Below are 14893 nucleotides of genomic sequence, written 5' to 3' on the forward strand. Positions count from 1 at the left end.
ACGTGGGTTGTGAATGCTGTGGGTTGCATCCCGCACGGATCACGTTCGCAACCTGAGCGTCTACTGTATTATGACTGTCAGAATAAAAGATGTTTGAAAAGCCAGATTTGTTATGGATATGGGAAACTAAAGGTAACCAAACTAGACTACAGGTAAACAGAACATCCTGGCAGCTCAAGTCCTTTCCCACAGAGCAGGTAACCCCTAGGCAAGTGCAGAGGGCGACAGTGGAAAGGCTTTAGCAGGTTAGAGGTAGCCTGCAAGCCAAGATCAACTTTCCACACCCAACGCAGCTGCTGGCAACGTTGTACAACACCCTGTGTACATTTGCACCACAACAGCACCCAAACCCAAATCCTGCCTAAAATGTTGGCAGAGCTGCTGCTTATGACAGCAGACATGGAGAAGCAGCACTGTATTAAGGCCCTTCTCCCAAGCGCAATCGCTTTTTCATCCTCCCGCTCCTTTCAGGAGACAAAAGCCAGCCTGACAGTCCCTATCTCACGGCACATCAGCTTAAAACCAGAGAAGCCACATGTAGGCACCATCTTTGACATGCTAATGGCAGCGAGGGATCTGGTTTTAAATTCTTCACAGAGAAATCCCTTTGAAACACTTTCTCCAGCAACAACATTTCTAAATGCTTTGATTCAGTTGATAATCAGTTTAATGCTTTGGCGGAGGGGAGGAGGGAGCGAGCTCAGAGAGAACCGAAGAAGGCTGCAGGAAATAAAATGTACAGCATGGTGAAAAATGCATGATGGGGTGACAAAGGAAGAACATGGGGAGAAACAGCAGCATGCTACCAGCTGAGCAGGATCAAGCGGCAAATACATATTGAGTTTATTAAAAAAAACAAAACAGCATCCTAAACAAGCACATACAGGTTTGTCTTTCAACCATCCCTGAGACATCTAAACACAGCAGGTTGCGAAGACGAGTAACATTCAACCAACCAAGTGAAAGAAGGAGGTATAAAAAGCTAGAAACATATAGGTAAAAATGCACCGACCGTAAGAACCAACTGAGAATGCAAAATTAGTTGCAGGATGCTAGGAACAAAAGATCAAAAGCAAAAGGATGCTGAGCGCAAGTGCCAAGGCGCATTGCTTGCAATTACAGTGACAGATGAAAATGCCAACAGTCCAATGAAAGGCAGCTTTCTACACTTAGGAATTCAAAGTCACCACCCTCAGTTACTAGAAATAGGACTTGGACTTTTACACTGGGTACTCATGTTGCTTCACTGAAAGTAATTTTGAAAAAAAATTCCAGTTAGAGACTCTCTGGCCTCGATTTGTCTTTTCAGATAGCAAATAGGGGATGGATCGGGGTGATTCTTCTTCCAGCTTGCGTGTCTGTTAGAATTAAATACTCCTAATTCTCTTTGCCGACTTTACTCCCGACTTCTGTTTCACTAGGGAATTCTGAGTGGGGTCTTGCTGCACCAGTGTCAAGAGCGCCCATAATACCCATTTAAGAAGGTGCAAAGACCACTCCCTCCCCACTCTCTCTTAAAAGCATATACACCCAACTTCTACAGCAGAAATGCTTTCCTCCATGTGGAGGAATTACATTACTCAATACGAACCATCGCTCATAAAAATCTCCACTAGAATTTCTAGAATTTCCTCCTTTGTTCTTTTACACACTACTCATATGAGCAGACTAATTGCTAAATCTGCCAATATTGCCATTTGCTGTTCCTCCTTTTTTTTTATTAAGCAGTATTTCACTTGGAAGAGTATGTTGATTGGCAAAAGCAAAGGAATCGTAATACTGGCTAGGAGGTCTGGTATGTTCAGCAGAATTTCTGTTCCACTAAACTCCCTAAAATCAAGCATTTGCCCAAACGCGCTGTTATGATTTAACAAACAACTATTCGATGAAACGGCAATCTTCAGCCAATTCAATCCACATCTATTAACTAAAGCAGGCATCCCCAAACTCGGCCCTCCAGACGTTTTGGGACTACAACTCCTATCATCCCTAGCTAACAGGATCAGTGGTCAGGGATGATGGGAATTGTAGTCCCCAAAAAATCTGGAGGGCCGAGTTTGGGGATGCCCTGAACTAAAGCATTAACTGCTTATTAGAATTTGTCCCCTTATAAATTATAGGACTAAAATGAAAGGGCAAACTAGCCACACTCCCTAGCATCAAAGAGGATGATAAAAGAACCTAATGATGTTCTTTATCTTTCTAGTTTGCATCCAATAATTTGCAGATTCCCCCCTCCCCACCATTCCAGCATGAAAGATTACCGCATTTACGCGAATCTAATGCGCCATCAAATCTAACCCGCACCTCAATTTTCAAAACCTTGAAACCAATAAAGTATTTGCTGGCGAATGTAAATGCACCATCAAATCTAATGTGCACCCTGATTTTTGCGATGTAATTTGGCCATAAAAGGTATGCATGACATTCGAGTAAATACATTAATTACAGCCAACTGAAGCCAACAGCACCTAGCTAAAAAACCAAGGCTACTGTGTCTTTTTCCATCTATACCATCAATAAAGCCAGCTCGGTTCAAACCTGTTCACACTTAAGCTATTTTAGCTCTAGAGAAATCTGTGTGTGTAACATCTCCCACTACCACATTCTGGGCAGGGTGGGGAAGAACAAGACAGGTGGGTAGGAAAGGATCTCTACTAATGGAATATCACCTCTCTTACCCTTGCCAACAAATCATGCGCTGTTATGGAAGACAGCGAGGAAATCTGTGGCCTCCAGATGTTGCTAGTCTCAACCAGCTTGGCCAATGGAAAGGGATGGTGGGAACTGTTGCTCAACAACTTCTGTAGGACCAGATTCCCCATCCTTGTGCTATAGCATATCCCCACAGCACTAAGGGGCTGCTCAGGGTCAGCTCACTGGCTGCAAAAACATGAGCAGCCCACTCTCACGTGACATAAGTCATGCTACCATTGAAGGGCAACTGATTAGTGCCTACAATCTCTCCTGCAACTGTAGATAGTGATCAAAGGTCAACTAGCAAGTCTCATGGCTGAGAGGTGATTGGCCAGGGCATTCCACCTGCCTACTTGACTACATCAGCTCACAAATTTATTTCAATTTAGGTAACACTTTTACCATTATGGGGATAAAATGGGGGGGGGGGGTTCTGCTAGCACCAAAATATACTGGACTGCCTCACCCACTCTTGTGTGTGTGGGGGTGTCCTTCAGAGGCCAGTTCTTATTTTCCTTCATGCCTCCTTCCCTTACAATTCCTTGAGTGTCTCCCTGTATTACATATTTCATAAGGCTGCAAAGGAAAATATTCTTTTCTTAACTGCTGACAGCAAAGAGTACCTCTTTGCCCTTTCATCAATGTCTTCGTAGAGACACTGATACTGTGGTTTGGACATTATAAAGAAAAAATGTTTAAAAAGCAATCAGCCAGCTAAAAGCTGAAGAGAGATGGCAAAGAGTGTTTAACGCACAGTTCACCACAATAACTTGTGAATAATGCTTTCCATTTTGGGTAAACAACTTTAAACATCAACATCAGATTACTTTACCAAGAATTCACGTTCAAAATGGCGCATGCTCTATTGAAGACAGCGGAAAGGAAAGAGAGAGAGAGAGAAAAGAGACAGGAAAAAGAGCACAAACAGTCAGTATTCTGATGTTAAGAGGGCTATTCAACAACAATGAGATACAGACATCGGTTATTAAATACAGTTATGAACACAATGGTTAGACAAACTGGCCTGCTGACATGTTTTTCTATGGCTTTAAACTGGGGTTCACAAACTGTGGTCCATGGACCACTGGTGCTGTCTGCAAGCTTCATTTAGGTGGTTCACGGCCTGTCTGTGAAGAGTGACAGCAGCAGAAGCAGCGGTGAACCTCTGTCACCCTTAGAACCCAGTGATCAACCCAGAGGGTGAGTTAGGTGGACCATTAGTGATATTGGGCGGAAGCGCTTGAAAGGAGTGGAGAGGATTAGCAGCTAAATTAATGCAAGGCTATAATTAAGAAGTTTAATATTGGTTCAATGAAAAAATATATCATGTAGCATCTAACAGAGTGCCTTACAATTGCTTAACAACATGCAGAAAAATAATTAAGCGGTCTAACAAGACCCTCAGCAATTTTCACATGGTCCATAGGCAGGGAGGGAAGGTTTGGGAACCACCAACCTAGAATGAATTGTCCAGAGATAACAAAACATCCAGATTGTAGTACACACACCACATACAAAAACATTCAATTTTTTTCCCTTTCGCAGGACTTCAGAGGCTGGAACTTTTTTATAGCGTCAGACGATTCACTCCTCTAGCCTGTATTGCCTACTCAGATTGGCAGTAACTTTCCGAGCTCTTAGAAAAAGGCATCTTGCAGTCCTGTTACCTAGGAATATTTAACTACAGGAGCTAAGAATCGAACCTCTAGCTTGCTGCAAGGCATGTATGTGGTCTACTGAACTATGGACTCCCATCTGTCAAGCACTGTGGATAGTAGGTTCCTTTAGACAAGGTGTCTTATTCACAATCCTGTCCCCAGAATTTAAGCAGCAGCAATCTCGAAATACATTTTCAAAACCCATTTGTCTTGTATGGAAGACACCACTAGAAAATGGACCTGAAATGGTCCGCTGTCTTCCAAGCTACGATATAGGTTAATTCAGCCACTATATATGGATTTGGTAAGCTCACGACAAAATATCAAAACAAGCAAGCAACTGTGCCCAAATTATATCTACCAAAGGCCTAGAACCACAGAGGTTTGTGTGACGATCAACATCTGCCACTACCTAAATAAATTAAGGAATAATGTATCCAACCAGGAGGAAGGAAATCCTTTAAGTCATTTCGCTTCTGAGCTGCCACCCACCACACAAACACACAATATGCATTTATTGTGTACTCTGGTGGAAGTTGTTCCAATGGAAAACACACAGTTTAAACCACTCACGTGGCTGTTTCATCCACCACAAGTACACCGTTGAGTTATCAGCTGCTCAATCAGGGCTTTTTTTAAAATGCCAGTTTGTATTATTCTATTTAGAAAAAGCACCACTCAGGATGCCTAGCAATGTGTATGTCTTGTCATCTGAAAGTGGAGCGAGCGCTTTTTCAAACTGTTAAAAGGTCCAAGGGGGTGACACATAGACATGTAATGAGACGGTTGGTCATGCAACACAGGCAAACACCCAAAGGGCCCAAGCGTATGGTGGACCTAAGTAGTTTAGAGACAGCACAAAAGAGTTCTCTGATTTCCCTTCCTGCCCTTTCCATGTGAAAGAAACCCACTTAGGGGGCTTTGACTGAAGCCTGCAAAAATCCTAAGTCTAGATAGAGGAAAACTTGAGCTAACCAACAGGAAGGAAAAGCACAGTGAAGAAGGCAGACAGAAGAACCCACCACACTGGAAAACAAGGAGATATTAACCTGAACATATGAATATATCTTATACAGACTATTCTGCTTCGGTGCTTAAAAGAAGTCATCTCAATGGGCTAGGAATAGCTTAGATTTAGCATCAGCAAAGGGGCCAGGCAGGATTAAAGGAAGCACAAACTATGAAGCACGGAGTCATCAAGTAATTCTCATTTATGCTGATAAAACAAGAAGGCTGAAAACAGTTTGCCAGATTCAAAGAAGAAACACAAAATCTGAACTCTCTTCTATGGTGACAAGGCAGAATCAAAAAGCTATCAAGATGCTTTTTAAGGCAAGTGGTATTATTTCCTGTCTCATCAAGAGCAAAATTGGTCATTCTTCTGCTTGGCAACAAAACCCAAGAGAGAGATGGGCAGGCGGCATGTCAACTCTTTAACTCACCTGCTGTACAAGGTGGAACAGGGGAAGAAGGTGATGTCAGAGGTGAACTCGCCCCAGAGCCTGCTGAATAAGAAACATCCAGAGTTGCTAGAAAGGTGCAGTTTCAAAATCCTTTTCACTGCTTAAAACGAGGCTTGCTGAAATAAGCAGCAAAGCTACACACACAGGGAGGGGACTGGGCCAACTGCACATTACAGGTTAAATATAGAGGCGTATTTAATGTGACATTTTTTTTATAAAAAAAAAAACAAGTAATAAATAATAGTAGTCAGAGCGGCTAACATCATATAAATAACACAGTATATATAAAAAACAGGCATCAATTAATTAAAATACATCTTAAAATCAATGCAGACAAATTAAAATCTGGACAAATGGCAGTTACCAGGTTAAGATTGAGAGCGGTTAATACGTGGCAGGATCAGCTGTTTTCACTGATCATATAAGGACTTGTGAACAGGCTGGGAGGCCTCCTCCATGCTTGTTCTTATACAAAGGAAAATAGGTCAGACTGCACCCTGGCCAAAGGCCTGGCGGAACAGCTCCGTCTTGAAGGCCATGCGGAAAGATGTCAAATCCTGCAGGGCCCTAGTCTCTTGTGGGAGAGCGTTCCACCAGGCTGGGGCCATGGCCAAAAAGGCCCTGGCTCTGGTCGAGGCCAGTCTAATCTCCCTGGGGCCCGGGATCTTCAGAGTGTTGTTGTTTGCAGACCGTAAGGTCCTCCGTGGGACATACCAGGAGAGGTGGTCCCGTAGGTACGAGGGTCCTAGGCCGTATAAGGCTTTAAAGGTTAAAACCAGCAGCTTAAAACTGACCCTGTACTCCACTGGAAGCCAGTGCAGCTGGTATAGGATTGGATAAATGTGATCTCGCGGCGAGGCAGGTACAGTGGGAAACACTCAAGATCAGGACCACAGCAGGAGGGGAAAGGGAATTTAACTATTTCATTCTCTGCCACAGTCCATGTGAAAATCCCACCTCTCCTTAAACTACTATTAGTATCAGGAGGAAAGCTTCTATTAGCGCCAATGAGAGTTTTCCTTCCAAAGCAAAATAGGAGGCAGGGGTGGGGAGTGGGGCAGTCTTTTCTTGTCAGGAAGCAAAAGAATTAAACTTCTCACCTGTCACAGTCCTGACTTTTAAACAAAGAACCGCTCTGGCAGCTATTTTGTTTTGTTCTTGTTTTAAATAAGGCACACTGAATGCAAAGAGGCATTCAACGTGATACAGTTTGGCCTTGTAGCTAAGCTGAGGAACTAGGCAGAATATGAGTGGGTGGGATGCAAACAAGGCCAGGGTGTTCTGCGGTGGGTCACGCCACGCAGTTTGCAGCAGAGAAGGGCAAACCCTGCACAAATTTCACTACTCTGTCTGCTTCAGAGGGACTAATTCTATCCTTAGGAGCACTGATCAACTAGTGCAAACTTGCCTGGAGGGGAATTAAAATTCCAGTGAGAAACTTTACCAACTGTACTCCTAGCTAAACACAAGGGGATTTGCAGGTGGGTTTTGCCAGGTCAGCGGATGTTCTCGGCACCTGGTCATGAACAAAACTGAACACCATGAAAAAGTTCTGGGAAGTAATGAATTACTAAATCCTTGAGGGTCAAACTAGGGGATTTGTGGGAGTTGGACAAAATGTCTCCCAGTGCTGGGTTTGTTTTTTAGAGAGAGAACTGCAGCAGGCAGCAGTGGCCATGGATCAGATCAGATCAGAGTGTGTCTGTGTGTATTTAACTCTTGTTCCACAGGCCTATTGTCTGATCAAACCCCTGCTTCTTTTCCACGCACTGGGAAGAAGACACAAGGCCAATTTCATTTAACAGCCCACTGGGGAGCATGGTCTACCTCCCAGACACTGCTCGGATCAAATCCACAGCTTCCCACTGCTCAATTTCAGGCTTGCCTGTTTTAAAGCAACAAACCCCAATGGGTTTCTTCATGTATCCTCTGTGCACAATCTAATTTGGGTCGCTAAGTGCTGCGCAGCAACACACGTCTCTCTATGTGGCGAGGCTACCTTACTGATAAGCAACGCTTCCAAAATGTCCCTTGATGAAATATTTTTTATCACATAGAAGTATGCAGAACCTTCTATTAATTTTATTCTAAGGGGAATACCATGCTCTATATAGTCATTCTTTATTGTTTAAATCTTGTTTGGATGTTGCTGTGTTTGAAAACTTAATAAACACATCTCTCTCTTTTAAAAAAATTTAAATGCTCTGCTTGGAAAGTGTTTCAAGGGCCTATCGCCCTTCTCATGGAAGCAGCTTCCCTTCCCTTCCTGGTGAATCAATTGCTAGAAGCAGAAGGGAAATATTAGTGAATTCACGCTGAGATGATGTGCATTTTCCAGCTTCTGGTCTCAGTCAGGCTCACCATAAGCAAACGGCTGCTGCCACAGCCAGGGCAAGGGTGTGCCAACCCAAGTGTGTGCCAATCCTTGTGCACATATGGAAAATGGCTTAACAAGGAGATCCTGAGCACTGCAAGTCAAGTCACTATCCCAGAAAAAGTCCCCATAGCTCACAGCTCGAGATCTGACAGCCTCATAGCAATGGCACTGTCAGCATTGTACACACACTTCATTAGACTCCGCAGGAAAAAATCTTTCCCCGGTGCCTCATATGTCACAACAAGGCTCCTATCTTGCTGTAAATCATGGGTAGGCAAACTAAGGCCCGGGGGCCAGATCCGGCCCAATCACGTTCTAAATCCGGCCCATGGTCAGGAATCCGCGTGTTTTTACATGAGTAGAACATGTCATTTTATTTAAAATGCATCTCTGGGTTATTTGTGGGGCCTGCCTGGTGTTTTTACATGAGTAGTAGTAGTAGTAGTGGTAATAATAATAATAATAATAATAATAATAATAATAATAATAATAATAATAATTTATTTATACCCCGCACATCTGGCTGGGCTTCCCCAGCCACTCTGGGCAGCTTCCAACAAAATATTAAAATACAGCAGTATTTTAATAGTTAAACATTAAAAGCTTCCCTAAACAGGGCTGCCTTCAGATGTCTTATAAAATGCATCTCTGGGTTATTTGTGGGGCATAGGAATTCGTTCATTTTTTTTCTCTTCCAAAATATAGTCTGGCCCCCCACAAGGTCTGAGGGACAGTGGACCGGCCCCCTGCTGAAAATGTTTGCTGACCCCTGGTGTAGTTAGTTACCTGAATTGTTAGAGTTGCTGTATTTCATCGTTTGTTCCTCTCCACTCTCAAAGGACGAGCGTTTAGACTTCTGCAGGCACAAAAAGGAAGAGATTCAACAGTTCACAAGTGGTTAGCTGATTGCCGTTTCGCAACTCTTTTTCCTAGTTCCAAACAGGCCTGCGCATTTCACACGCGTTAACCCTGTGAGAATTAGCATGGCGACTGCATGACAGGCAGCAGCGCCTGTGGACAAATCTTAACTGCAGGGGCCAAGAGCATTTACACAGGGCGCCCCAAACCCTCACCAATTACCACCTTTCGGAATACTGCAAGTACAGTTTCAGTGCACAGTGGCAACTGGAGCGCACTACTATCGTTGAAACATGACAACAGTTTCAAAAGGCAGTGTTGAGACCTGGAACTGGAATCTTCCCCTCTCGTTGCGTTAGCTGGGACCATTCTTCTGACTACGTCAACGTGCTGACGGAGGAGAACAACGTCCTTTAAATGAGCGGAACCTTCCCCTCACAGGTTTAGATTTTTCCCATGAGAAACTACCTTGAGAAGCAATGATTATCTGGCTTAGAAATGTGCCATCGCAGAGGTGGACAGGATGTAGACTGAACCAGTAGTGTGGTCCTTTGTGCAGGGTAGATTTCAGTCTGTGTTTGTCTCCCGCTGGACAGTCACATTATGAACTTTTGAGGGTAGGGTGCACATCAAAGTCTTTTGACATAGAACCAACTCCACAACCACCCACACAGAGTTGGTACAGAGCTACCACAAGTTACCGCATTGTGAGGTAGTGTTCAAAATGCTAGACTTGGATCAGGAACAGCTGGGTTGAAATCCCCTTAGCCAGGAAGTTTCAGTATAGCTAAAACTTCTTATTCTAACTCTAGCTTCTCTCACAGAGTTGCTGCAAGTACAGAAGTAGAATGATCCCAAGACACTATCTTCTTAGGCAGAAGAGATATATATAAATGAGATAAACAACAATGTGCTAGGCAGCTATCCACCCCTGTTTTAAAACTTTATTAATAAATAGAACTATTTTCCCATTATATTTATTAATAAAGTTTTTAAGCAGGGATAAATTAGCTGCCTAACATAGTGTTGCTCCTCTCATTTGTATCCTGTTATACTGTATACAGTTTGAAATGGGATGATCGCATAGACACTATTTTCCCATTCTGAGAGAACTATTATTATTAATCTTAGATTCCAGTGCTGCTTACTTTTCGTGCCAAGATCTTCCTCTTTTTTTTCTCTTCCTCTGAACCATAATGAGATTGGGCTCTCGTCAGTCTTCTGTGCTGATGAATCTTTTAACAAAAGAAGAAAAGGACTTAGGGGGCAAAGCAGATTACAAATGTTTACCAATTCAAAAACCATTTCCCCATTAGATGTTGTTGTAATAGCTTTCTCTGCTTTATATACATTATAAAATGAAATAATTATAAAAATATTTACCAATAATAATAATAATAATAATACAGTGGTGCCTCGCAAGACGAAATTAATTCGTTCCGCGAGTTTTTTTGTCTTGCGATTTTTTTGTCTTGCGAAGCACGGTTTCGGAAAAGTTTTGGAAAAGCTTCAAAAATCACCAAAGTCTTCAAAAACCTCAAAAAAGGCTACCACACCGCGTTCCATGAGTTGCTCCTCGAAGTCAAGTCGCAACTGTATTAACGGTTTTAAGAAAAAGGAAACAAACTTGCAAGACGTTTCCGTCTTGCGAAGCAAGCCCATAGGGAAAATCGTCTTGCGAAGCAACTCAAAAAACCAAAAACCCTTTCGTCTTGCGAGTTTTCCGTCTTGCGAGGCATTCGTCTTGCGAGGTACCACTGTAATTAGCAGTATTTGTCTGAGAAGCCATCAGCACTAATGGAAAGAGGTTCAAAACTTACCTGTTTCTGTTCTTCTACTAGTCTTTTCTCTATGCATTCTTTGGCAGTCTTCAATGCTTCTTTTAACTTAGTGGGGATCTGATAAGCGAAAAGAAAAAGGTCCACAGCTTGGTGACAGAGACTAATATTTATAACATGGCATTCATGCAGATATTCTCTAAAAGTCTGTTGGGCTTAGGGGGAGTGGGGGCCAGGGGGAGGTAGCAATGTGTCAAGGACTGAAAAGTTGGGAAGGGACGGCTAGATAAAATACACTATGAAAAGCAAATTGCCATCAATGTAATTCAATTGTACCTTAAACTGTGTTTTTTCTGAATTTGTTAAAAGGACATCACTGAATAACCTGAAATAAAAAACAAACAGATAATGCACATTCAAAAGCCAACCAGCCAGCACCACCCTACATAACTGCTGGGTTGTTGTTTTTTTAATTTTGCACTTGGACTAATAGGAACTGCAGCTAATTGGGTTAAGCTCCATATGGCAAGGTAGAATGGGCGAAGCAGCTCCTTTCAACTCAAGTCTCCAGCAGCTTAGCGGAAACTAGTACAACTAGGTAAGGAGCTGCTTTGCAAAAATAGCTTGCCGTGCAATGACTAAACCACGAGACTGCAATTCCAACCTTGGCTGCGATATAGGTGACAGCAGCCTCCTAACCAGTGTTGCTCGGAAATTCTAAGAAATGGGAAAAAATAGTGCAGTTTTTAAAATAGTGGTGCAAACCAGTGCCATTTCAAAAGGTTCAATCCACCACCTCCTTGACTCATTAAGGCGCCCAACTGTATCCAGATAGACAAAAACCTGATCCGTGATCCCAGGAACCGCCACACAAAATGTGGTGACGGCATCCGAATGCACAGCAAACAAAGCAACTTTCAAAACTATACAGCAGATGTTCAAACATGTGGTTCCATGACCAAGTGAGTCACTCAAAGCCAGTTAGGAGTGACTAGCCTGTACTGAGTGATCAAATAGGGACTTACGGCATTTGTAGGAGCCGGGAGACTGTAGGCATGCCGTTCTTCATGGCTTCGGGAGAAATAATGGATTCCAGTACAGTTACTGAAGGGGTGAGAAATACAGAAGCTAAGTTGAAGGTGAGAATTGTAGAAGCTCATGAAAGAAATGCAAACAATCCGAGTTTCCGCTTGAACTAGGCTGAAATGTTGCTTCGGGCAGTTCACTCACCTACAGATGTGGATGGTGCAGGGGGGAAGCTGTCCACTGGAACAGAGTCTGGGGGTCTCCCGTAGGTCATTTCGTACAGTAAGTGACCAAAGCAATGCACATCAACACTTTCTAAAGTCTGCGAAGAGAAATGGGAGGGAGAGACAGCTTGCTTAAAATATCGATGTGATTATCACGTGAACTCTACTCTCCATTGGCATCAGCGATCCTGCGAATGTAACAAATGTTTACTTCCTGCGTGTACTTGCTGCAAAATGAATAACAGCCAACAGCAAGCATGAATTACATGAATTAAGGCTATATTCCTATACACACTCACCTGGGAGTCTGTCCCATTGTACTCAACAGGACTTGCTTCTGAGCAGGCATGGGTTAAGATCGAGCCACAGGAGGATTAGCAAGTTTAGGGAACTGTGATTTGGGACAGACACAAAACAGCCTCTCTGCTGACTGCTTATATTGCAAGCTCACGTCTTGAGCAAACTCAAAACAACTAGGTAACAATTTTTGAAAGCAGCAAGATCCAACTTGTTCTACAAGGTATTTTCAGGACTACCAATATGGCAGAGATCCCATCAGATAAGTGATGTTAAGTATGACATTATAATAGAGAGAGGAGCTTTTCCAAGTGATAAAACAAGACCCCACCCCCTCCAGGATAATCCATCGGTACTCTGCTCACAAGTTTACAGCACCAGTACTACAATACAGTCATACCTTGGTTTTCAAATGCCTTGGGAGTTGAACGTTTTGGCTCCCAAACAATCAAAAACTGGAAGTGATTGTTCCGGTTTTCGAATGTTCTCTGGAACCCGAACATCGATGTGACTTTCGTGACTTCTGATTGGCTGCAGGAGTTTCCTGCAGCCAATCAGAAGCAGCGCCTTGGTTTCCGAACGATTTGGAAGTCAAATGGATTTCCAGAACGGATTCCATTCGACTTCCAAGTTACCACTGTATGTGGTATTCACAAATGCCCTTCTTTGGTGAAAAGACACTGTAGCAAAGGAGTAACAACTGTACATTTATTGTGCAATATAATATTTATCTGAAAAAGCCAACTACATACTGCAAGGTTTCGGCATTTCAGAGTTGGCTTATTGTTCTCCCTCTCCCTCTAGCAAAACAAAACCAGAACAAGTCAGGGGTTTCTCCCTTCTGATTTTTGGTGCCACCCTCCATTTCTCCTCCTCTTTCTTCCCAGAAAAAGAAGTGCTAACTAGCTCTTGTAACAAAACAAAACAAAACAAAAAACAACACATATTGCTGTGTTTCCAAACATCCTTTAAACATCTTTCTATTAAGCTTCTCTCATAGCATTACTGAAAAGCTTTTCTTTTTAAATAAGACGACTATTGCAACGTATGACATCTATAATGGATTCCCACACACACAGATGCTTGCCTCGACGTACATTAATTTTGCGGAACTGTGTGAAGTAGGACCGGTAGAAGGAGGGGAGCCCCAGCAGCGAATTCTCCAAATCCAGTAACCTGCATGTGTCCCCGTCCATCATGACATTGGAAGCATGGAGGTGGCCGTACGGAAATCCTTTTTCGTGCAAGAACTTTAAGACCTGGGAGACCAAGCACACAGATGTTTTAGTTTGAGGAAATGAATTCCCTTGGCAAGATTATTAAGTGCCTGTCCAAGGATGTATCCCACACCCTCCCACACATCCCAAAGGGCATTAATTGGGGGCTTTCGTTCTGTGATGGGTACAAGCCCTATTCACACTTCCCCTGCCCAATCGCCTTTGATGCTTCTGTTATTACTATCCAATAGCCCTTCCTCTCCCCTTTCAGATGCCACACCTCAGTTTCTTCCCATTCTGTCAATAATTTGCTTAAATACCTTCCCTCCCTTCTCAAGCCACCTCAAACTCATAAGGTGCACACCCACATTTTGTGGGATGTGATCCACGGGTAGCAGTCAAGTACAACATTCCTTGTTTTCCTAGAGTGGACATGCAAGGGAATGTTTGGTCCAGCCAGTCGAAACTTCCTGTTCCTCCTGGCCTGGAGCATCCTTCCTCTTGGATGTGACCAGAGGTGGGCATGAACTTACCTGTCCAGGTAACAAAAGGACGAGTCACACAGCTCCCACCCCTTTTTTCTCTTTCTCCTTTCGTCTGCTTCCAGCTAGGACTGCTCTGTTGGCTTGCAGCCAACAGCAGCACAGGGATTGTCCCCCATATGGGGTAAATCCACATGTTGCTATTTGTAACTTTAAGTTTTTAAGCCTGCCTTCGGGATTGATATTGTGTACTGCCTGAACGTGAGTAAACTTACTTTTTGTTGACTAAGAATAGGATTGTGGTGTCTTTATTCTTTTAAGAGGGATTCAAGGGAACGTACCAGGAATGTACAATTCAATCTGAGACAGACTGACTTGTATAATAGTGAGAGGCTCACACGAGCCTGCAACCAGCTATCTGCTGTGCACGAGAAAGGGAATGTAACTCTGCTATATAAAGAACTTGCTAGCGCAAGTTAGGAAGGATATTAATAAACAATATATCCTTTCCTGCCACCCTGAACATTCCCGCACATTTTGCAATTTTTGGCCATGTACTGCATCTAGCACACTTCCAATGATCTTAGGCAGTGGTTTCCGATCAGTGTGCCGTGAATGATGGTCAGAGGAGGAGGAGGAGGAGTTTGGATTTGATATCCCGCTTTATCACTACCCGAAGGAGTCTCAAAGCGGCTAACATTCTCCTTTCCCTTCCTCCCCCACAACAAACACTCTGTGAGGTGAGTGAGGCGGAGAGACTTCAGAGAAGTGTGACTAGCCCAAGGTCACCCAGCAGCTGCATGTGGAAGAGTGGGG

General features: G+C 43.3%; 1 protein-coding gene across 5 annotated transcripts in view; it reads right to left on the reverse strand.

The window, feature by feature from the left end:
- Nucleotides 1-14893, reverse strand: part of PXK (PX domain containing serine/threonine kinase like) — a 53271-nt gene that overhangs the window by 2773 nt on the left and 35605 nt on the right. For 2 of the 5 annotated variants that reach the window (XM_028719599.2, XM_028719600.2), the window contains exons 10-17: nt 13476-13637; nt 12062-12179; nt 11857-11935; nt 11168-11216; nt 10874-10951; nt 10202-10288; nt 8982-9051; nt 5798-5860 (exon numbers count right to left, since the gene is read on the reverse strand). In XM_028719599.2, coding sequence (XP_028575432.1) covers nt 5798-5860; nt 8982-9051; nt 10202-10288; nt 10874-10951; nt 11168-11216; nt 11857-11935; nt 12062-12179; nt 13476-13637 — 706 coding nt within the window. Of the gene's footprint in view, nt 1-849; nt 3560-5797; nt 5861-8981; nt 9052-10201; nt 10289-10873; nt 10952-11167; nt 11217-11856; nt 11936-12061; nt 12180-13475; nt 13638-14893 lie in introns of those variants that run through there. The other 3 variants (XM_077925112.1, XM_077925111.1, XM_028719601.2) reach the window with 3 other exon arrangements.

This window comes from Podarcis muralis, chromosome 2 (genome assembly GCF_964188315.1).
Source record: "Podarcis muralis chromosome 2, rPodMur119.hap1.1, whole genome shotgun sequence".
NCBI classification, from domain to species: domain Eukaryota; kingdom Metazoa; phylum Chordata; class Lepidosauria; order Squamata; family Lacertidae; genus Podarcis; species Podarcis muralis.